The sequence below is a fragment of the Zea mays genome, chromosome 7 (assembly GCF_902167145.1).
Source record: "Zea mays cultivar B73 chromosome 7, Zm-B73-REFERENCE-NAM-5.0, whole genome shotgun sequence".
NCBI classification, from domain to species: Eukaryota; Viridiplantae; Streptophyta; class Magnoliopsida; order Poales; family Poaceae; genus Zea; species Zea mays.
This window is the reverse complement of record NC_050102.1, coordinates 174,415,934-174,440,787: the sequence shown is the minus strand read 5'-3', so window position 1 is coordinate 174,440,787 and position 24,854 is coordinate 174,415,934. Positions and strand designations below refer to the sequence as shown.

Genomic DNA, 24,854 nt, shown 5'->3' with positions numbered 1-24,854 from the left:
AACCATATGATGTAGACCTCTTACTGATGGGCAAATAACATTTTGCTGTCTAAAAGCTTGGTCTCTGGGCAAATAAATTCCAAGAACTTATTGCAGCCAAAGCTTAGATCTCCATCATGTGTTGAATAATCCCAAGTTCAAGATATGTGTCATATTTTACAAGAATTCATCGTTTAATTAAGTAGAACTTAATTAAAAGAATTCTTTTAGTTGTCATCATGACAGCAGCGTCTAGCCTGGCTCCATAGCCCGCGACGCCTACTTGGTCCGTGATCTTTTTGGGTTGCACGTATAGGTAATCATCTCGAAAGATGTAGACCTCATAGTAATGGGCATTTCAAATGCGGCCTAAAGCACGGTCTCTGGGCTACTAAACTCTATAAAGAATTTAGCGCAGCCGGTGCTTAGGACTCCATCACCCTATACTTTTCCAAAAATGCAACATTATTTTGCATGAGGACCATTAGTTTCAACTTAATAATGTGCTATGTTTTCCATGCAAACATAAAAGATTGCAAAAACAAAAGCAGTTGAAAATATGTGAATTATAAATGTAAAAACAAAGATAATTCACAATAATAAAACAGACAAGTATGTACAATACATAGAATAATTTGCAGTCTAAATGTCAAATATGGATGCACTAACACAAGTTAGAACTGAATTTACATATAAAACTGAGTCTTATACTAAAATTCAGAAATTGTAAATGATAAATAGGCCATATAGGCCAATCTGGTCCCATGGGGGTGGCTCAAGCGCCACCAGGCCGAGACGGCCCACGCGGCCAGCCTCCAGGCCAGGGCGGCCCATGGCGCGCCACCGTGGGGCAACCCACGACTGGGACTAGCCCATGTGCTGCCAGCCAGGTGGCCCATGGTGCACAAGCGCCCAATATTAAAGGGAGGCGATTAGGGTTTTTAAAACCCTAACCGCCCCCATTCTAGCCGCCGTCGTGAGCCGGTCGCATTGGCCGCGGGATCCACCGCCCCTAGCCAGCCCGCGCTGGAGCCAGGCCGTCGCGCCATGGTCGATCTCGCCGAGCGCCGGTGAGCCGCACCGTGGCTGATCTCGCTGAGCGCCGGTGAGCCGTGCCGGCGCGACCGTCGGTGAGCCGAGTCGAGTGGCCGGGGTCGCTCGCCCGCTCCGGGGCCGAGCCACGCGCGCCGAGGGGGGCCCGCCCGCCCCTGCCAGAGCCGAGGCCGAGGCTGGCTGTGCTCGGTCGTGCGCGCCGAGGGGTCTTGCCCGCCCATGCCGGAGCCGAGGCCGAGGTCGATAGTGCTCGCCGCCCGTGCACAAGGGTGCCCACACCGGAGCACCCGTGCCGGGGGACGGGTCGCACCCGCGGCTGCCCTGCACGCCACCAGGGAGCACCGCCACGCGCCAGCAGAGGCTAACGCCGCTGTTGCTGGCCGCGCCCATGCCGACCGGCGGGCCCGAGCCATGCGAGCGGCCATGCGCCGGGGGACGGCCGCGCGTTCTAGCCGTGCCCGAGAGCAGGCCACGCCCGCGTCGTGAAACCCCGTGTCCGCGCCGGTGCCGGCCTTGCCACGCCCAGGGCCGACCGCGGCCGCGCTTGTGACCGGCCGCCGTCGGACCGTTCATGCCTGTACCCGGTCGAGCCTGCTCCGGGGGCGAGTCGCGCCGAGGAAGTGACAGTTGTATTGATCTCATGAAATGTGTACATATATATACGTAGTGAAGAGACACCACGAAGGGTTGCATCCCTTGGAATTAGATCACATGGAATGTTTTCTAACAAAAACTAGTTACATAATGGGTCATTTTGGTTTAGTTTTTTTTTCTAAATCCTTTCTAATAATTTGGCTACAGGGATAATTTGATGGTGGAGAGAATATGAGTATCGTGAAGATTATGTGTGGAGGAAGATAAAAAAATTCAAATTATTTAGGATGTAGAAAGTGACGGTTTTTACTATCGGAGCGACTCGACCGATTCTATGTTTACGTTGATTTTGGACGGTTTTGACAAAAGTGATTCTTATAGAAGGAGACTTAAAAAACTAAGTGTTTGACAGTCTACGGTAGTTTCTTGTGGTCAGAAACCGAAAAAAGCTGAAACAAATGGCCTTTGTTGGTGCGACTGGGGGAGGCTTGGCATGGATCGGAAGCACCTTGGCTGTTTCCAAATATATCGCGTGAATTTGCGGAGAATCTTTGGGTTTGGTCTTATCACCGCGTTTGATAACGGTGGTGACATAGATAAAAGTGAGGCGCTGACGCTGATTAGTTCTAGTTCCCCCCATGGTGGCTGCTCTGGTGGATCCACATCAGCACGGCCCCCTCTAGTCTAGGTGATGTGGACTTCGAATCCATATCGAGCACAAAAGGGCCGGGGCGCGGAATAATCCGTGGTGGCGAATATATATGTCCTCCTCACCGAAACCATGATTTGTACACGGTATAGATACGATGTCAGATTCACGCATTTGCATAATTCGGAGCGGAATGGACTCTTGGCCGTTTCTTAATTTGCTGACGATTACTACTACCACATGTAGTGCCCCTATTGGCTCTACCTCTACACTCCTTCGCTGGAGGAACGACCACGAGGCAGCCGAATAGCTGGTGAGCTGTTTTTAATAAACAATAGCATTGTTTTTTTTATAAAAAATATAGATATAAGCCCTACGAAATCTAGCTACCTCTATCTTCCTCTCGCTCTCCCACGCACACTCTCTCTCAACCGGTGGCCTTGCTCACCGTCTCTATACCAAACCAAACTGCGGAGTGGGCAGCCTCTCTCATTGCCGTTGATCGCTGAATTCAGACGACGCTTCCCTCAAACCCGCCTACGCAACCCTCGACGTCGACTCGGCCAGCTATTGCTGCATCTACTTTTTTATTTTAGTTTTTTGTTGTTGTTTATATTTAGTTAGTTTATTACTTTAATTAGTTACATTTGGTTAGTTTAATTAGGGTTGGATTAGTTAGTAAATTTATTTTTTTTAAGTTGTAGTTATTTTTACGGTTAGATTTGGTTATGTTTCATTTTAAATTAGTTATTCTTAGTTAGTTTTCGTTAGAGTTAGATGACTTAGTCGATTTTAGGTTTTAGTTCTAATTATTTTTAGAGTTAGTTATAGTTTAGTTACTTCTAGTTCGGATTTAGGGCTTGTTTTAGTTAAGGTCCGGATAGGTAGTTTTAAGTTGGTAACCATCCTTTACCGCTGACCTAGTTGTTCACGTTAGCCAAGGGGGCCTTAACCTCACCTTCAATCCTATTGTTTTGTGGACGTTCACCCTCATATATAAATATGGGGCACACTATTCACAACCTCCATGTTAATTACACCATTTGTTTGTAATATTAATCATGTTTAAGCTCCGTAGCATGATAATAATGTGTATTATGGTTGTATAAATACTCTATGATTTTAGAACTCCGAAAACTGATAAATATGTTAAATAACTGAGTTATATTATATAGAGAAGCTGAACAGAGAGAATGATTGAAGATGTTCTATTTATATGAGGTATACTTTAAGGGGGTGTGGTAAATATAATAGAAAGTACAGATAGAAAGAAACAAGGGGAATGGTTGAAGGCGTTCGTCAAAGTTAGGCTATTACCATAAAATATACTATTTGGTTGGTTAATTTTTTACTTTAGAATTTATTACAACCTTGAGATATACTACTCGACTATGGATGGGTCGATAGACCTGTCGGCTATTGGATATCCAGTAGATCTCTCGAATGGCCCTATTGGCACTCAGACGGCCGACAAGCCTTTGTATCGGCGGCTATAAGGGCATGTACAACCTTAAGTTTCTAGAACGGTTTTTTAAATATAAAAAATAATTAAGAGGCTACATAATGCAATATTAATCATATAAATAATAAATGCAGTCATCAAAACACATTAAGTAGAGAGAGTCCGTGTAGAGACGAGCTATTCACGAAGAGTCCGTCTCTTATTTTTTTTCACTTAATTTTTAGAGACCTCTCACAATACTTCTCATTTAATTGGGTTTACATGCCTAAGGCCTAAGCTCTCGATATGATTGTAGATTGGTACATCAGGCCTGTTGGCCCATGAGCTGATGAGCATCTAAGTTATTAAAACGTGAAGCCTTTTGGGCGTCTCCCCGCACTTCGCGGTAATTGAGTCCACAGCTTGTCGACGCGTGGGAAGAGGCTCTCGGACCCGAAATTTTTATTGAATTCGATGCAACCAGACGCTCGCGTCCGTGGCCCTCATCGTCTGGACCTCCCCTTCCACCACCGCCTCCTCCCCCGCCCCCTCCTCGTCTGCGTCCGTCCCCAGTCTCCGGCGGGCGAACCCGGAGCCGACGCTGGTGACGAAGCGCGCCGCCATGAGCGCGGCGAAGCTGGTGCCGAGCGACATGGCGAGCGCGCCGGCCATGAGGAAGGCGTTGGCGAGCACGAGGGTGCGGCGGCGGCCCAGGTGGTCGGCCACCCAGCCGGCGGCGAGGATGGACGCGAGCATGAACACGTTCATGGACCCCGCCAGCACCTCGACCTCGCCGTCGGTGAGCCCCACGTCCTCCCGCATGAACAGCTCCGCGCCGCTCATCAGCGTCAGGTCTCCAGGGCACGTATATGGATCGGTCGGAAGCATGAGTTTAGCACATCGATCTCTCTTCGTGATTAATTGGATGCATGGTGGTAAGGTAACTATGTCTTCCTCTGTAGCATCACACAAACCTAACATTGAGTTCAAACAACTATGTCTTCCTCTGTGGCATCTCCAATATTAATTCTGGTTTCCTACACGCCCTATTTTTCGTATTACCTGGTGAGATGCCCATGTTGGCTCTATTTTTGTTGAGTTCCTTTGGTTTAGTTGAATACTTCATGATCTTCAGCCTCTTCCTCCCCAAACCCACTGAGACATTCACAGATCCATCATACCTCTCGACTGTGAGATCAGTAGGATTGGATGTGATGACTGTTTTCCTGGAGCTATCACGAGCCTTTCTTCTATGCATTAATAACTCATCAAATCCAGAAATTAAGCGACCAGGGTGCAGGGTTGTGTTGCCATGTGTTGCTACTCTGCAAACTGATGCTGTTGCAACTGAAATGGGGCGGTGTGGGTGATTGAGTGCAGCTTGAAGAAGTCGCTGCTTCTGATTTATTAAGGGAACATCACTAACTAGCTAACTCCTCTTCAGGCACTCAACCATCTTGAGCCAAAGGTTCTCAAGATGAACAATAATTTGTCCTTGTTGCATTTCAGAGTACAATATGATGCTTAAAGAGAGCCACTCGGTAAGTTGGTCTCCAATAATCTGCAAGGACAAAATGGTGTCTTCGAGCAGTTAGCATAAAGCATGTGCTTTGTGTCATGTGCCTGAATCTAGAAACAGGACTAAATGTAGTATATTTTTACAGGACTAAATGTAGTATATTTTTACTTTGTACTGTGAATATGGCACAAACCTCGAAAAGAAAAACATCTTCCTTTGAAGTGAGATGCCCAGCAAAATTAGATAAAGTTGAAAAAACCTGAAGCACAACCAATTCACAGAACTGAGATGTCAACTCCAGTACACGACTAATAGCAGCTTACTTCCATTGAAATCAACAGACAAGTTTTCAATTTTGTAAATCTGCTTAAATACCTGCTTGTGACCTGGTGCTGTCCAGCTGGATTTGCTTTGAAATGAAAACTTGACAACCTCAGAAACCTGCATATCATAAAAGCTTATAGATTACTAAAACAGGCTGGGGTCATCCTCATGGTAGGCAGTATAGATACAGGTGTTCCATTTGAAGTAAAAGTCAGCAAACCTATTAGCAAGCTTGAAGCAATATCAAGTATGGAATGCATCCAGACATAAGCAGGTCTCCAGTTGGTACATTCAATGATGGCAAGCTATCTTATGGCCCAATGTCAGTCATAAGGACTATGATACGAATTTTTTAGCGGGAAAACTGTTTAAGCCATATTCATTTATAAATATTGATGGCAGCCATGAAACAAATGAAAAGCATGGTCGGAGCCTTAAAAACTCAGTAGAATATGCAGTTGTGTTGATAGTGTAGAGTTTGTTAAAAGTGAAGGGCAGACATAGTGTACAGTGTAGTTGTATTCTTCATTTCTTTCTTTATTAAGTATGATATCATTTTGATGTGCATTCAAGATCAAGTCAGTTTATGCTTGGCAGGTTACAATGTTCTTTCCTTTTTTATATATTGTAGGACGGTTTCTACAGGAAGCAATCTCTCTATTGGTGTTGTTCGACCATACAATGCTCAAGTTAGAGCTATCCAGGAAAAAGTTGGGAAGACATGCAGAGGTATGCTTATGATTTATGATGTTTACTTCTACAGATGAGAACATATGTAGAGAACCTTACAGAGGTGATCTTGAGGGATTCAGACCACCAGAAAGAATGAACTTATTTCTGCATGTGAAGGTGCATGCTATTAGTAGTTTGATTAATACCTAATCAGTGATTGTTATCATGTCAGTGTACTTTGCGTCCTTGCGCTAGCTCAAAGGAGAACCAGAGGGACATACTTAAATGAAAATAGCTACAAATCACACCAAATACTTAAACTGGTTTGCCTACTGCCTCGTTGCATGTAGAAAAGAAAATGGTGTGGTAGATTTATGTAAAATAGCGCCAGGATATACTAGAACAAAGCTACTTAGGCCTGGTGTTAATGTATCGAACTTCAAACAAGAATCTACCTTTAATAGTGATACTTAATTATCTATGCGACAACCGGCAACGTCCCTTGTTGTTCTACATTCTCCTGTTACACTAAGTGATAACTTCATGGCATGCGAATTGATAGTCCAAGCCATTTTATTACTGATATATGAAGACTGTCTCATGATGTAAGCTTACTTGCTGTTGTGGTCCACTGCATGTCAATAGTTTGTCGTTAGCTGGTAAAGGCCCAGTTTAGGACACTTATTTTCTAGGGAACTTTTTGTAGAAAGTTAGCAGACTAGATAATCTTGTGTGACCAACTGTGTCGCCTGGACATAGACTTGGAACATGTAGTCTTATTCTAGATTAGTTTCATGCTGGAACAGACATTATCGTCATACTATGGTACACGTTTAAGTATGGTGCTTCGACTTTAATGTGTATTATGTTCAGTCTACCTATTTTTTCCACCAATCAGTTTCATGCGGGAACAGACCTTATTCTAGATCAGTTTATTTGCTCTCTGGACTAAACAATTTTGTTGGTGATTCGATCGTCGCATAATTCCTTATTCATGTCCCTTGGGATACAATCATTTCAATCCAGCATCCAGTTGTTTACCTTGTGCTGGATAGGGCGCCCGAAGGGGCGCCTCCTGATCTAGTCTACTACTACTCTATAAGGACGCAACGAGGGCGTCCACCACGCTTCACAACGGCTCCGCCTCCGTCCGCGACTCCATCGCGACCCGTCCGCGTCCGCAACCCCACCGCCATTCTCGTCGGCATCGTCGTGCCCCCGCCCCATACGAGCCGCCCCCGCGACACTGACCCCACTACCGTCCAGCAGGATCTCTCCCTTCCCCCGCCCCACGCCCAGAAGGATCTCTCCCTTCCCCCGTCGTGTCACGCACATGGATCTCTCCATTCCCATCAAGCGCGCTCGAGCCGGACGACCTACCGGCCTTCGTCCATGCCGTCTCAGACGCGCAACCCACCGACAAGAGTCTGCTCCGCCGCCACGCGCTGTGCGCCCTAGCGCTCGTCGCGACGTCCCACCCACGCAATGTTGTTGCCCCGCTCGTCCCGCGCATCCTCGCCGCCGCTCTCCGCCGCGTCCGGGACCAGGACTCCTCCCGTCCGCGCCGCGGCGGCGGCCTTGGCGTCCGCCGCGCTACGGCCCCTCACGGATGCGCTCCTCCACGAGCAGGACCAGTGCGCGCAGCTAGCGGCCGCGCTCGCCACGGCCGCCGCTGTCGAGGCGTCCGCCGTCACCTTCGACCTTGCTTCCTACCTCCACAGGCTCCAACCGCGCCTCCTCAAGTTACTTCGCAACAATGCCTTCAAGGCGAAGCCCGCGCTCATCACCCTCATCGGCGCCTGCGCGGCCATGGGCGTCAATACCGAAGTCACCGCCTCCATCACGTGCCTCCACGATGCAATCGCTAGCGATGGCTGGGCATCGAGGAAGTAGTAGAAAGAAGGCTTCGAAGGTGTTTGAGAAAATGTTGCTATCAACGTCAACCTCCTAGAAGGGCCAGAACACATGCAATGCCTCAACTCGTCACCCCATCGGCACGGTGAGCCCCTTATCTGGCTTCTTATCATGGTACGCGGTGCGCTGCAAGCCTGCAAGTGACATCAAATTGGATTGGCAGTCAACGGGTGTCACAGTGTCAGTGTCGATGGAATGGTTCTGCAGCGCATGTGCTTCTGTAATTTCCACAATAAGTAGTCAACTGCTCCCTGACATTGTAGTGATCCCTGCACGTTTGTGGAACTCGACAACCTGCCAGAGCGCTAGATGTTTCGTTGAGAAGAGAACTCCTCCAGTTTGGCTTTCCTCTGGTTCAGTCTCTGCTTTAAACCGAATTTGATACCACTCGTTGAAGTCAACAACTGGGATGTGGACATGTGAAACCACATATGTGGAACTTTCAGCGTGTGGTGACTGGGTCACTGGTGGAATACCGTGTTTTCTGAGCTGCTTGCTTTCAGTTCGCGGCCAAAGTCATGTGTTTTTTGCCTTCAGTTTCTTGATGTAGCCATTGCCTAAAATTTATATACCTTGTTCATCGTGTTGGCGATGCTACTTCATGTGGAGCTGGTATGTAGAATGATTATCATGAGTACTTCAAGCACTCATTTGAGGAAGACATCGTTGCACAAGTGCCTCAAGGAGTGGAATGGTGAGCCCCTGTCCATCTTATGAACAGAGAAAATACCAGGAGCAAATGATTGCATTTTTAGTTAATCCTTTTATTCCTAAATTAATTATGTTTGTTAATGCTTTTATTCCTAAAATAAGTAACCGAGCTCGGGATTCTTCGCAATTTGATTTGCGAGATCACCCCCATAAAGGCATCATGAATCTTTATGGCAACAGACATACCAGACTAAAAGGAGAACAACTCAACATCAATCTTGGTTATCAACCAAGAGCCTAAACTCCTTTGTCATGTGTTATCGTTTCAATCCTGAACTATGCATTGTTGTGGATCTTGAAGATCTGATTACAAGCCTACAACTTAACTGATATATATCACATGATGATGATAATATGTATATTCATGGTGATACCTTTGCTCTTTGAACATGTTGTAGTCTATTGTGTAGTTGCAAAAGAATATGTGAATTACCAGTCAGTGGAGATTGAGAGGGATTCCCCGGCTAGCAGCTCAAGCGAATTAGGAAGTGGCTCATTTTCATCCAGTGGTACAGTACAGTGGAGCAAATGAGTATCTGTCACCATTAATGCTGAGTTATCGATCGAGTAGCTCGTTAATTCATTAAAATTCCTTGCAAATTCTGACTCTGATGTTACGGTTTATTTTTTCAGTAACCAGAGGATGACAAGCCTACTACAGGAGTTGGTCCTAAGTTATACAATAAGACTGACTTTTTTTACAGAGTACACAAATGCCAGGTTTTTCCTGTTTGGGCTAGCACCACAAATGGAAACAAAAAATTAGACTCAGGCCATCGTGAAGATATGAAGGAAGAGCACTGTCCCATTATTCTGTTTTTTCGGTAATTAAAGCATCATCTCCATTCTTGGTTGTTCCCATTTTTCTATTATTTACTAAGTAGCTTATCTGGCTAATGTTAAAAACTAGAAGAAGATCATGTTTCTAGCATGAACATGCCAGCATGGTGCCATCAACAACTTCCTTGTTAGCTCACGGTACACCATGCTCCAGCCTGCCCCTGGTTATCACTAATTCAGTCATCTGTGGTGCTGATTGTGTTCCCAAGATGCACTGAAATAGAGCAAGATCAAATGAGGATGGAGTTACTGTGTAGAGATTTTTGTTCCCCTTTGTAGCAGCATCCATGGATTTTTAATTGCGCAGAATTACTCTCTTTTACTGGTTAATTTGTTGCTTGGAAACCACTGTATAATAAATACAAATGCTATGGTATGATTTTGTGAATTCTGATCGCTCCTTTTTCTTGTTAGCATGAATTCTTGTAATTTGGCATGTCTTTTTGGTTTTGCATATATGGTCTGGTCCTGAAAGAATCTTGTACGGATGAATGATGCAGTAGGCTGGTAGGTTGTAGTACAAGAACGGGTTGGTAGGCCAACTTTAAGATTTACATCATGTTGCGAGGAAATTATTGATAGAGAAATCAAAGCAACAAATTCGTGTTCTGGAGACTGTTCGTGCACAATATCTTGCCATTATGGCACTATCGAGATCTCTCAATATGTTTTTGCTTCTGTTTTGGTCTCTAAAAAATGATTATGTCTGGTCATTCACTCATTCTTCTTGTAGAATTCAAGTTTCTATCTTCAAATCTAAATTGAATTTAAATGAAAGTGACACGAGAAACATGCTTCATGCTTTCTTTTGTCTTATTTGTGTTGTTTCTCACCTAAAGATATGTGCTCATTCCTGAAATTGACTGTGCTGTTGTGTTCATGGCAATTTATATTTTTGAATTTCAATATATTTTATTATAACATGTTTACTCCGTAGCAACGCACGGGCATTCACCTAGTGATGATATATATTTGCAATTCTAGTATAACGTCTTCTACTTCCACAATTAATAAATAAAATTATTTTAAAAATCGAGGCAAGTGGGCAAACGGCACGATTGCCGAAAACGGCAGCGTCCAGCCATCCACAGCACTGCTGACTGCTGTACTGACGTACTGTACAGTACCGCAGGACCATCGTGACAAACAGTGAGCTACGGCTACGCCCCTGCACCCGCAACGGCCGGCAAACGTGCTCGACTGCTCGCTTCGCTCGGTAGCCGCCGGTATCCTCTCCACTCACTCCAATCCTCGATTCACGTGTTATGTTTCCAGTCTGCCATGGGCCATGGCAGAGGGAGCCCCCGTCGGCCCGTTCCATCTGTAGCCGCCGTTAGCCAGAGGCCCAGCGCCTCCTCTAGTTTTCAGAAGACACTGTTGAGAAACCCTAATAAAAGTTTATGTGGACAAATACCGAATATGTCTATGAACGCAATCACGTCTCTATATATAGAACCTGTACCCTCTCATATGGAATAGAGAAGAGAAAGATGTCAAAGGCCCAACCCTATATCATGTGTCTCGTGTGTTCCTCTGTCGTGCTTATGTGAAGGGAGACGAGTCTTCCACAACTTCTCGCGCCTCTACTGCTGACAGGAGGAAAGGGAGCGGATCTGGTGATCCGTGATAACGTAGTTCTCAATATGTTATCAGTACGCTCTACCTCGACGTTACTGTAAGATCAGATCTGCATCAATTCTTCGTCAAGTCGGCAGGTCTTTGGCCTAGACGAACTCTCCTATGCGAGAGGCTTCGATTCCCTCCTACCCAATCGAGCGGTATGTTTAATGTTCTTGATTTGATGGTATGCACGCGCTGCGATCTATGTGCCATGAACTTGTCGTCGTCATCGTGGTGGTGTTGCGACCACGCTACAAGCGCCCACTCCCGTGGCAGTTCTCTCACTAGAAGATGAGATTGAATTATATAGTGGGTCTGTGTATCTGAAAACAAACGGCGCTAACCTTGCACCGTCATGCGCACGTGCTAGTTCATCCCTCCTGGTCGTGAAGCACCAGAAAAACTTACACAAAGCGCTCGCTTGAATCATCTGCCGGGCAGCGCGCCCGTACAAAGCCAGCGCAAGTGTGGCACACGCCGCCGGTGGCCTCCCTCCACCACTGTCGCGGCGCTGTGCCGGAGCCCGGAAGACTTGCTCCTACGCGCACCAATCCGCGATGGAGAATCGTGTGGTGCGGATCCACACGGGATCTAGCCAGTCCACCGAGTCGGGTCGCGCGCAGTACCTGCATGGCCATATGATGTTGCGCCATTATTTGTTGAGCGGTGCATATTTGTCTTGGTCAAAGCAGTTGCATGCGGATATCTAGCCACTGCATGCATGCATGCAATAGTATCGGTCAACTCACTATAGTTTTTCTCCTAAATTTTCGTTGGATTAATCAGCTTTCAAATAACCTTAATTTATATACATGATTCATATTATTTATTCTATTTATTTTCTGTTACAAATAATAAATAGAATAAAGTATGTTTTATATTGTGGTTAATTATTTTCCGCGGTAAATAATTACTAGAAAAATGCATGTTTGAATATGTGAAAATAACTTTATGCACCTGATCTGCTTATGCTCATGCATTAATTCTAGTATTATTTTCTTCTTTATTTCTCGCAGTAGATAATTAGCAGAAATTATTAAAAAGTGTGAAGGTTATACTGTGCATACTCAAATCGCTCTAAATATTTGTGTTACGTTGAGCTTTCGGACTCACACCGAGCGATTAAATTATAGAGTGGGTACTCGATCGCGTTGATCAAGCTATGTTTTTAATCGCCTGAGTTATGACATTGGCTAAGTATTGGTTACGCCCTAGCAACACGACGCAATATTTGTGTCGTACGAACTTGGCTGAGTCATGTGATTGCTATGTCACACTCTTGTTTAATCGGACAACTCCTGTTGAGTCGAACCGCCATCGCTGAGTCACGTACTTTTCGCATGCCCAGTAGGCACTGTTCGTCTGTCATTTTCACCGAGCCACAATTGCGCTTGTTACGCATGTTGCATGGACTTATCGTATACCCCGATTACCGAGCCATAATTGTGCCTGTCACGCTTATTATGAAGTCTTGTTGTGCTGTTGTAGCCCTGATGGCCGCACATGTGTTGACACCATACGCTAGAGCTTGTACTCGCGTGGATTGTGGTGGGTTGTTTAAGCCCCTAAAGTCACATTATGCGTAACCTTCATAAACAATTTTGTTTGGCTCTATATTTTATTTGACTGTGTTGTGTGGCGTTATATATTTATATATCGCCACATGGTCATAACAACTATATCAAGCTATATAGTGCTTGGAAATCTGGGAAATTAAATTGAAATATCTATAAAACACAGATAAGTTAATTCTCTGCTCTCTCCTCATGCATAAAGTTTTACTCGAAGTAACCCGAAGATATATAATATAATGCATGAAAGCCTTTTTGGCATAGAAGACATCACAAATTGGGATTCTATTAGTAAGCAGAAGGCCTTACCAAATAATTTAAGACTATAAATATTAGCCATACATTGCTCAACCAGATGTTGGTACATTGCTCTCTTTGCCGCTAAATGACATGAAGCAAACTATGAGATAAAAGGACATGTAATCGCCAGCAACACGAAGTTGCAAGTATACCGAGAGGTTATTCTGAGAAAATTTTCACTATTTTGGTGTGAAACCATAGTGTGTTCCCGTCGAACCACTTTACTTGTTCTATCTAGAACCTTTATGCTTGTGTCGCATACATCTCTCAGAATTGTAAATATTTATAGTCACTGAATTGACTCGGGATAGTCCTTTGACAAGTTTGGTATACACTGTAAGCTAAATGGTAAAGGTCGATCCTGAATAAACACATACTTGGGGTTTATGTAGCCGAACTACACTGAATTCCACCCTTTAACATGCTTACCATTATCTACCTCCGATCTACCAGAAGTGAGAAGAGTAGACAAATAACTATGAAATCCCACATCACCATAGAGCTTGAAGCTAAATTAGACATTAACATGTTCTTGGTCCTTGGAGCCAGAAGAGTCATATGTCTTGACCACTAGACTACTAGTGATGATAATTTGTGATAGAAATATGAAGATCTTGTAGAGACCTGTTGTATCCTCTCTACTCCTGATGATTTCTTCATATGAGAGCAGTACTATCTGTTGTTGAAGACGGATCCTGGGTGGATACCAGTCTTGTTTCGTTCTTGCCAAGCAGTTACCGCCATTTGCTTCATCAAAAGCTAGTTATATGGTGATTTTTCCTAGATAAAATGAATTCTTAGCCTTGTCTGTTGTATTCCAAAGCTTCTCTTTTTGCTAAACAATGAAGAGATCAAAATAATGCTTTATAGAACAAGTTGGTATATAATACGAGGAGAAAAGTTTGCCCCGCTGGCATCTTACATCACAAATAATTAACTATTGTTATAAGTTCTCTCTCAAAATTATTATACCTAAGATTGTTGCATTAATCGATACCCAATTTCAGAGCGATATGAGTAATTGGGTAAACCATGGACAATAATAAAACGAGCTGGACTATACATCTCTGCATATAAAAATCTTTGCTTGACAGCATTGGTCTAATGTCGTGCACTTCACTACCAATATAAACACACACATTTTTCCTATGTGCTTAAAAGCACAATGCAACCAGTGAATGACTTTGTGAGCATTAGACCATGATGGTCATTTTACTTGTTGATCTGAAGTCAACTAATGGCTCCAAACGAATGGTATGCATGAGCCCTTGAAGGACCCTTATGGATAAAATAGTGTTGCGTATATCAGTCTAAATCTTAATGATTGATTATGCATTTGGTAGTAATAACAATAAGTTTGCAGAATTGTAACCATAAAGCAACTTGTTGTTGCGTGTCTCGCTGGATGTTGAGACTAACCCTTCCTGTTGAAGGACAAATATGTAGTATTCATGCCACAACATTAATCTAAGTCCAAAGCTCTCTGCATAAAACCCCTATCTGTAATGTGCGTAAGATTTCCCAAATAAATCACCACAATAGCATACATTGGCCACAAACTAGATGATTGTGGTTGGGGATTTTATCTGTATGCTTTTAAAACATCTCGGCATTAGGGGGAGGAATGCTCATATAGTGTAATGCCTCAATATTCTATTAAATGCACAAAAGCCAAACTGAACCCATCGTTCGGAGTGTACTCCTGTGTATATGGAGTTTGCCAGAAATTGTTGAGGAGTAACCATATTGGTTTGAATGCTTCTACCTGATGTAGATGTGGATATACCTGGGATTAATATCATATCCACATTTGACTTATTGACATTTGATCTATTCTCGGGGACGCCTGCGAATATGATCCATCGGCCATAGTCAAAGCATATGTTCTGATTGCAGATTCACGTGATTTGTAATAACTCTCCTCCGATTAACTCGCCCTGCTGGTGATTTGCCTCACGAAGAGGTTCATCTTGATGATGAAGTCCCTAGCAATGCGCGCAATATCATTGTGCTGGGAATATGGAACAATGAATCTTTCGTTTTGGGAAATGACAGAGATCATTATTAAATGTGGGAGACAAATGTGTCGACACATATCTTGCCTCTATATATTGCAAAGAGATCCAAACAAAGTCCTAGGCATGAGTGATTTAAGCTCTCTTATCGGGTCATTGATAACCAATAATCGCAAAATGAAAGTCGCGAGCTTGAAGTTCGGACATTTATGGGCACTATTGAAATAATGTGTGGTGAATGTGATGGTTTAAGTGGTCTTGTGAGAAATCCATCCCACATATATGTTGAATAAACATTGTTCCGCTATGTAATATATCTGGCAAATGGTATGAATTAAACTATGCAGTTAATAGGATTCAGAAGATCCATCATGAGATCCAAGGAGGACTCATATACTTGAATTATAAATATGCAACATATAAATCTCATACCAAATAATGCATTCCTGATGAATGACCATTCTCTAGTATAGAGAGAATATCTCCTAGTTGAGATTACAGTTCCCTAATGGAACCTTTCTAGAAGAAATAAAGTCTGAGTTGAACACCAAAATTTGTTAATCCCGATAAAGGGATAAAGACCCATACAGACCCGAAAAGGAATAAATTGAGGTACCAAAGAACTTGAAGTTCACCGAATAAGCACATGTGCATTCCACGATCTTTACTCATGGTATTTTCCACTAGATGTAGAATTACAGTATCCTCTAAAGCCCCGATGGCAGGAACCTATAAGGTTTAGGTGTCACTGGCAAAATATCCCCATTGTGCTAGAATGACAAACTATAACGATATATCTGATCGATGAAAAATCTCTGATGGATTACGATCTTTGATGGACTTTTGTTATACCATCATAGATGTTGCAATGGATGAACGGCTGGAGCGATGTGTCATATTTAGAATATGTACTATTGCAACTATATTATCCCCTGAAGTCCTATAGAAGGACATGTTACTTGCTTTGCACAATTATGTATAAATTATGGTGTAAGATAGAAAATGATAGCACCCCAACCTCATCCATTCTCATTATTCCAGATGAACAATGAGACATATATTTTGAAGAATATGCTTGAGTTATGAGGGATAACGACTTTAACAGATGTCATCGTCAGGGGGAGCGAATGCTTATATTGATCACAATCGTGAGACAACAAATGTCATATTCTATGCCCTAAAGGCATCAGCTTGATGATCAATATATGAGCCTTTATGGAAGTTTCTATCAAATATAAAGATCCAGTCGATCGAACACCATCAATCAAAGTGACTTATTTATATTGATACGTGCACTTACCTCGTATATCCTAGAAGTGAGTAGAGGTGAAATTCCTGATATAATCATTGCAACAGTATGCAATTCGTTTGCTAAGTCTCTTTATGCATATACTTCCAGAAAAAGGTGTTTTGTCATGTTGAGACAATTTTGCAAAGATTAGGGGGAGCACATTTCTAAAGTTATCCATTGTATAAGATTCGATGGAATCCAAATCAAGAAGATCGAAATATGTCCTTTGTACTCTTTTTCCTTTAGTGAGTTTTTCTGAAGTTTCTCACATGAGGTTTTTAACGAGGCAACAAAGTGCAAATGCAATATGCGTCACCATACGCTCTTTCTCCATATTTTCCCACTGGGTTTTTTGGGAGTTTTAATGAGGCATGCGTTGATCGCGGTATTCGCCCAAGGGGGAGTGTTGAGAAATCCTAATGAAGGGTTATGTGGGCAAATACCGAATATGCCCCTGAACGCAATCACGTCTCTATATATAGAACCTGTACCCTCTCATATGGAATAGAGAAGAGAAAGAAGCCAAAAGTCCAACCCTATATCCTGTGTCTCGTATGTTCCTCTGTCGTGCTTATGGGAAGGGAGACAGGTCTTTCACAACTTCTCGCGCCTCTACTGCTGACGGGAGGGAAGGGAGCGGATCTGGTGATCCGTGGTAATGTAGTTATCAATAGACACCACCTTCCCTAGGTGACTTAAGCGAAACAAGATGTCGTTAACTTGGCATCTTCTAAACCGTTCATGGGCACCCTTAGTAGACCTTGTGAAAGATTGAGAGATCGAGGTATCTCTATGGTGTCAAGTCCATGATAAAAAACAGAAATAAAATCTTTATAAATCTAAATATAAATACGTTCTAAAAATGCTAAAAAAATCGGGCATCTCCAACGCGTTGCTGCCTGAGCGTGTGATGGACAAAACCAGGATGCAAATTGCAACGGCGTGAGCGTGTGATGGACAGAACCGGGATGCAGACTGAGCACTACTGAAAGAGACCTTTATTTTATTTTTTTTCGAAAAGGAATCCGGAAAGGGAGTGAGACTCATAGAAAGCAACGTCTACAATCATTTTAGACTCATTCTACTTCATGGGCAACGCATAAATGCCGAGAGATGTAAGCATCAGCGTAACTGTTTCGGGCCGGCAAGCGGCAAGCTTCATCTCAAGGAAATGGCCGTCACGCCACGCAAGCGTAACTGTTTCTGTAGCCTGTAGGTGTCGATCAGAAGAGGAATGAGGAGGCGTCGATATTCAGCGTCCATGCTTCGTGAATCTAGCGGCAGATCGGACGGACGAAAATATCTTCAGTTCAAACCTTTCCAGGAGAAGGAGATAGTGCTAGTAACTGCTGCAGTAATCACTGCTAGATCAAAAGCCACCAGATATACATATCTGCAGTGCTGGAAGCAGAGTAGAGAAAGTTAAGGAAGCTACCACAGCAGCGTATCCGTGCCGAAACTGGCAGGGAGGCCACTGACGTCATCACGTCAAGGAGAGCAGAGCACGAGGACGCGACGCGCGCCAAGATCAGGCACAACAGGAAGGCTTCATCTGATGTAGGCGACATGGCCGAACTTGGCCGCCGGGATCGAGCGCCCGAACTTGGTCCTGATCATCTCGGCCACCTCGCTCAGCAACGCCTTCACGCCGCGCGCAAGGCCAGCGGCAGCCTGCGCCGTCGGCCGCCGCTTCCCTGACGACGCTGAACCGGCGAGGAGGTCGTCACCGTCGCCATCGGCCGCGACGAGCTTCACTACCGCTCCGTCAAGCCAACATGGCAGCAGCTGCAGCTTCGGGAGCGCCGTCTCCGGGCCCCCGTCCCGGCCTGCAGATGGTCTAGCGCTGGCACCAACCATTTCGATCGCAGCGTGTGCGCAGGCGGCAGGCCTGAGCGTGCAGTGTGTGTGTTTGTGTGCCGGTGTACGTCTCCGACGTGTCTCTGTGTGGGTGTGGACTGCAGGGGAGCCCTGCCCAGGCGCAGCGCAGCGCGGCTTTATTTATGGTCTGGTCGAAGCCCGCCCCCCTGACGCAGCGACGCAGGAGGTGGCTGGTGCATGGGCGCAGACGAGGCCAATGGCGTTGGGACGTCGGCGCCGTGCCGGGTCGTCCGGCTGCATGCGAGACGCGGACAGCGACGTGGGAGACGACTTGGTGCTGCGCGATCGGTTCTGTGAGTGTAGACAACGCGTGTTAGCGAATGCCTGTCGAGATTCCCGACGGACGTCATCTGGAGGCAGCTGAAAGTTTGTTCAGGAATCAGGGGCGTCTGTTTTAGGAATCAGTTCATGTGTTCAGGTAGCTAAGCTGTTTCTTCCTACTGTTTTGAGTACACTAATAACAGCTACTCCTGAAAAGGTCTCTCTTACACCTGAATTACACATAAGATTAAAGGTATTGTAACAATTGGAGCAAGAAATTCGGGTATCGAAGAAGGAAGTTTTTTGCTTTTTTTTTTTTGAAATTACATCCAAAAACCGTCACATCTCCATGAAAAGGATTTTTCTTGTACTACCGTTTTGTTTGGTTTGTAAATCACCAAGAGAGTATAGTCAATCAGAAGAAATCATGATGCCAAAAGCCAATCACTGCTCCATGATTTATACCCTCTTGTCACATGCCCATGGCCTGTACGTACGCAAACGTTTCTGTTCGTTTGCGAATTGCCATCGTCGCTTCATCTGAATACAAGCGTATACAAGGGTATACTGGAGTAGAGAACGATGGCTTCCGGTGTACAATTTGCTCGAGTCACTCTGCATCTCATCTCACTGTAACAGCAGACTGAAAAACACAACAATTTGGTCCAAGGCACAATCTGAGCCCCAATAGCACCTTGGCTCACGCACACGCTTGCACAACGCCGCCGCCCAAGGTCGGACGTGTCTTATGGTCGGCCGGCACCGGCAGATGCCACACCCAGAACTCCTCCTTGGTGCCGGCGCCGGTGCCGGGGCGCTTCCTGGGGCTCGCCTTGGGCGACATGGGCCTGCGCCGGTGGACGTGGACGTCCTTCCTCGGGGCCCGCTCCTTCTTCTCCTCCTCGGCGGCGGCCGCTACGAACAGCACGACGGGGCCGGCGTGGCCCAGGGGCGCCACGGGCACGTCGTCGTGGAGGTCGAGCAGCGGCTCCAGCGCCCGGACGACGGCGGACATGTCCGGCCGGTTCTTGGGGCTGGCGCTGAGGCACCGGTACGCGACCAGCGCCGCGCTCTGGGCCGCCCGCGGCGAGTACTGGCCCTCCATGGCCGGGTCCATGATCCGGCCCAGCCTGAGCGGGTCCTTGAGGCACGGCCGCGCGTAGTCCACCAGGTTCTGCTCCCGGCTGGGGCGGGTCTTGTCGACGGACCGGCGGCCCGTGAGGATCTCCAGCAGCACCACGCCGAAGCTGTACACGTCGCTCTTGGCCGTGAGGTGGCCCGTCATGATGTACTCCGGCGCCGCGTAGCCGTGCGTCCCCATCACGCGCGTCGACACGTGCGTGTCGTCGCCCTCCGGCCCGTCCTTGGCCAGCCCGAAGTCTGACAGCTTGGCCTTGTAGTCCTGGATCGGAGATGCGTCCAATTCGATCGTCGTCAGCCCCAAGTAGCTTAGTCAACCAGGATGACATGGCATGGCTAATCGATCGCAGAGGAAAATTGAAAAACCACTCACCGAGTCGAGCAAGATGTTGGAGGCCTTGAAGTCACGGTAGATGACCGGCTTCTCGGCGTCGTGGAGGAACGCCAAACCCTTGGCGGCGCCTACTGCAATGTTTAGTCGGGTCGACCAGGGCAGCACGGCAGGAATCTCTGCAGAGATGATAATGCCATTTGGAATTACATTGTTTTGGAATGTTTATTGTTCTCTGCACTGCATACATCATCCCACATTCAGAGACAGAATTTATCGGTATTATTGCCGCAGGATTTTAGGAGCAGTACGTGGCAGCAGATAGACAGACAGACAGACAGACAGACAGACGACCTAATCCTTGGCTCTATAAAATTTTTTGGTTTAACCCACAGCTAGAGTCTAGATACTGCTAGTATATAACAATGCGAAGATGGATGCAGTCAACGCGTTGGGCGATTTCCTTACGGGCAAGAACGGATCAGCCGGTGATCGTCGACATTGATCCAGCAACTATACGTGACTTCACCAGCTTCTGACCCGCGCGGGAGCCCCTGTCCCTATCCTGCGTGCTGTGCAAGCAAGCAAGCAAGCAGCCTACCATTACTGGTCAAATGCTAGCTCGGCATCCTGCTAATAATACAATAACAACGCCATGCGTCCTGCATTTGGGCAGCGAGTACAGTCAAATCTTGGCTTGGTCAGACCTGCATTTGGGCAAGCAAAGCAGCCTACCATTACTAGTCAAAGCTTGGAAGATGGCTCAAGGAAGGGGAAACCTAGCTAGCTAGTGTGCAATGAATGAATGAATGCTGCTCTTCCCTGCACACACAAGCATTCTTTCTAATGATTCCGCCGCGCTGGTTTCGTATGTGAGCTTATGTACTGCTAGTACGTAGTACTGCAATGGTTTAGTAGTAGGTAGGAACCCGGCTTTCTTTGCTAACCAATCATGCTTTGCTCATCATCAGCTCATGCGTATGCCAGGTCAACACATGAAAATCAGTGCATCGTCACCACTTATTTCTTATGGACGATGGAGATGGAGTGTGTACTCACGTTTGAAGAGGTGGTTCTCCAGGCTGCCGTGCTCCATGTACTCGTAGACGAGCAGGCGGTGCTCGTCCTCGCAGCAGTAGCCCACCAGCTTCACCAGGTTGGGATGCCGCAGCTGCCCCAGGAAGATCACCTCCGCCTGCGCCCAGACACAAGAAGAAAAAAAAACACCGCGTCAGACTCCGCGTGCCATGGCCAGTGTCTTCCCCCCGATAGACCGGGGCCGCCGCCGGCCCGTACGTACTCGGTCGCGCGCGACGGGCCACCCAACTTATCCGCCGGAGCCCGGAACCGTCGCGGTCGCTCAACCACCACCGGCCGCTACTCCCGGCCGCTAGGGCCTAGCGGCCTCGGCGTCAGCTTCCGCCGCACACGTCCGCGTCCCGTTGCCCGCCGTGACATGCCAGCGCGCGGGAGCTAGGCCGGATCGTGCCGTCACGACACACGTACGACCGATTACCTTTTTTTCTATTGAACTCGTAGTGATACAAACTTTGTGTGCGTAGTATATATATATATATATATATATATATATATATATATATATATATATATATATATATATATATATATATATATATATATATATATATGTATGTATGTATGTATATTGGATCGAGCTGGTATATGATTGGCGATTTTTTTATTATGTATTTATATATTGTGTATATCTAAATATATACTGTAAATTTTAAAAAACAAAACATCTTTTAAATGAATTGACGAGTATTTTCGAGAGGTTTGGTCAGCAGGTAAGGAAATTCTCCATCAAGCAACACAGCTATGGTTGCAGTGTATGTGGCTTGGAAGGATTGAGCTTTCTTTTCGCATGGGATTACTCAAGGTTGCACTACTTCTATTCTACTTGCACTGCACCAGGTGTCAAGCCGGGAACTACTGGTGTGGCCGTGTGGCGTAGTTTAGTTATAGGAGAGAGAAGAACTGGGTTTAGTGATCCTTGCAAGGGAACTGGCCGGCTATGTGGTTGCAGCTGCTAGCTTGTGTTGAGCACAAGATGGGTCTTTGCACTAGAAAGAAGAAAGCTTTAAGGAATTGTCAAGTTTTGGAGAGAGACTACGACTGTGTATATAGTACGACGATTCTTCCAAGGAAGCTTTGCTATAATGACGATCTGGAAGGACTACGTAGCTTGCTAATCACTGCATATGCATATGCATATGCCATGCCGGCCGCACACACGTGGCGCAGTATAATTCGGGCGCCTGTGATGGACGACGTACCAGCCACTCCTTGTGCCCCTGGGCGCCCTCGGGGTCCCAGAGCTTGACGGCGATGGCCTGCGCCTTGAGCCCCTTCTTGGCGCCGTCGGCGACGAAGCCCCTGTAGACGGGGCCGAAGCCGCCCTCGCCGAGGAAGTTGCCGGAGACGAAGCCGCGCGTGGCCTCGCGCAGCTCCGCCACGCTGAACACGTGCAGGTTGGAGCCCACCAGCGACGCCGACAGGTCCTGGTCCGCGGCGCCGCTCAGGTCCGTGAACGACAGCCGCCCGCCCCCGCCGCCCGGCCGCACCTTCCGCTGCCTGTCCCCCGCCGCCCGCCCTCCGCCGCCGCCTCCGCCGAGGCAGCCGCCCAGGAGCGACCTCCAAAACGACGACGACGTCGCCGTCTTCGCCTTCCTGGCCCTCATCGCGCGGTCGCCGCCGGCTGGTGGTGCAACGAGTGCAAGGCTTGCTGGGTCTGTGGCCACGAACGCCGCGCGCGCGATCGCGGTCGGGAGTGGAGACAAAGGGAGAAAGGCTTCGCGCGCGATAAGGTGGGGTGATCCGAGTCTGCTTGAGTTGAGAGGAGGATGTGTGTGTGTGGTGGGGTAGATTGTCTGTGCGGCCAGCTCGACGCACGGGGCGCGGTGGATATATAGGCGCGGGCGCGGCAGCACACGGGGGATGGCTCTGGTCGGTTTTGGGTCGGGGGTTGAGGCGCTGCCCGCGAGCCGCGAGGCTACACTACTAGACAATTCATTGCTGTCGTTGTTGCAGAGTGTGAGCCTCGTCCCAGTGCTGCAGGGGCTTGTGCCTATCGACATTTTTTTTAATTTTCTGATGGGCCTTTGTTTCGTTTCATATCGTGGATGAGTTTTTGGAACGTGCTCTGCTATGTACCTACCCTCTCTCTCTGCCTCGCGGGGTCTGACTTTTGGAGAGTAGGTAATGCGTGTTTTGATTATTATTTTCTGCTTATATAGTTTTTTTTTTTTGCAGTGCTCACATTATGCCAGTTGCCAGGGCAGCAATTTGGAACGGGATGCAGGAAAGGTTCAGCCTCGTTGTAGTTGTAGGAACGGATCGAAGAGTCACCGCTGATCAGATCGTTGCCCCGGCCAGTGCTGAACGCGTCGTCCGAAGCTCAGCTGGAGGCTCTGTAGTAACCAAACCATGCACTACCAATACCAACCAACCACTGCCGGTTTGTCGGTACGGTACGAGGAGGCGGGCCGGCCGCTGACCTGGCAAGCTGTGGCGCGGCGGTGTCCACGCCGCGCGTTCGCCGGGTCTTTCTTTAGGAGGTGTCCACGACGCACGGCACAACACACGGGCACACCTCTCCGTTGCCGTCGGCCGTCGCCGTCGCCGTCGCGGGGCGCCTCCTGCTCCGGCAAAAAGAGGCACTACTCGGCAGCTCGCAAAAAGAGGCGCTTTGACAAACGCGCGCGCCGCCGCCGAAAAGGCCACACGACGCCTATCTTTCTCTTTGTGTGTCTCTCTCTCTCCTTCCATGCATCGCTCGATCATTCGCTCGGTGCCAGCAGTCACACACACACGCAGATAGGGAGCGAACAGGGTGCTGATTCCTGGAGCCTGCCTGACTCAGCTCGACCGGCTCTGCGCTTCTCGGTTTCCCACTGAAAAACTCGCCCATTCGGCCAGGCGCCGCGGCAACTGGCAACTGGCAAATGGCATCACCTGATGGCGCCCATCGGAACGGAAGTACGGAACGGGGCGGCAGGCGAGCAGCAGGAGTCGGGACCGCGCGCGAGAGGCATCCGCGCCAGTCCGCGTCCCGGGCCCCGCGTGAAATTCCCGTCGGTTTGGACCTTTTCCGGATGGGGGTGAAGCTGAAGCAGCGGGACGGCCGCACCGGACAAGAGCCGGGGCCCGCCGCGTCGCCGATGATGCCTGTACCGGCATTGGGAAGTGTCCATCCCATCCCATCCGCTTCTGTGCTTCATGCCATTGCCATCCAAGTGCGAACGAGGCTCTTCCTTTTCTTCTAGACGGAAAGGGACAGGATCGGTCGGCCGGCCCTGTGGCTAGCTCGGCTACTATACGCGCGCGGTGACTGACGACGCGGACCGGCCGCCGTGCCGGGACGGAGCTACAGTATAAGGCGGTTGATCGATTCATCAATATTATATATGCTGAAAAAATATTGTATGATATTATTAAACTTAAGTACTTAACATAAAATAAGAATTCTAGTTCTTTATAAATTATCTTAATATATGAATCTATTTTCTAGCTAATTAATATATTGAACTAAAGTAGTGTCACAGTAACAATACAAAAATAATAAAGCTAGTCATATTTGGATCTAATTTTGTAGTCTATGCGGATGTCCTAGCTGTGACATGTGGTTCTGGTGATTAACGCTATTGAACTGTTGGGACTTATTATGTTGCTTCGTATGATCACCTTCTCTGGACTTTGTCTCTTTTAGATTTTGGTTGCCATGTTAAATA

General features: G+C 47.0%; 2 protein-coding genes across 2 annotated transcripts; both read right to left on the bottom strand.

Annotated features, from left to right (window-relative positions):
• Positions 1-17,552: 17,552 nt before the first annotated feature.
• On the bottom strand, positions 17,553-18,463 carry LOC100275771 (uncharacterized). Its single transcript, NM_001149774.2, has one exon. It carries the CDS (start codon positions 18,348-18,350, stop codon positions 18,042-18,044), a length of 309 nt encoding a protein of 102 aa, NP_001143246.2. The 5' UTR covers positions 18,351-18,463; the 3' UTR covers positions 17,553-18,041.
• Positions 18,464-19,060: 597 nt separating this feature from the next.
• On the bottom strand, positions 19,061-23,216 carry LOC103633417 (serine/threonine-protein kinase). Its single transcript, XM_008655118.3, has 4 exons — positions 22,401-23,216; positions 21,163-21,298; positions 20,146-20,282; positions 19,061-20,034 (listed from the first exon to the last, which is right to left on the bottom strand). Exons 1-4 carry the CDS (start codon positions 23,199-23,201, stop codon positions 19,333-19,335), a joined length of 1,776 nt encoding a protein of 591 aa, XP_008653340.2. The 5' UTR covers positions 23,202-23,216; the 3' UTR covers positions 19,061-19,332.
• Positions 23,217-24,854: the final 1,638 nt, after the last annotated feature.

Coding starts and splice junctions, on each gene's coding strand:
- LOC100275771 (NM_001149774.2), bottom strand. CDS start 18,350: ATGGTTGGTGCCAGCGCTAGACCATCTGCAGGCCGGGACGGGGGCCCG.
- LOC103633417 (XM_008655118.3), bottom strand. CDS start 23,201: ATGTCGATAGGCACAAGCCCCTGCAGCACTGGGACGAGGCTCACACTC. Junction 21,299..22,400: donor AGGGGCACAAGGAGTGGCTG/GTACGTCGTCCA, acceptor GTCTGGGCGCAG/GCGGAGGTGATCTTCCTGGG. Junction 20,283..21,162: donor GGAGAACCACCTCTTCAAAC/GTGAGTACACAC, acceptor TCATCTCTGCAG/AGATTCCTGCCGTGCTGCCC.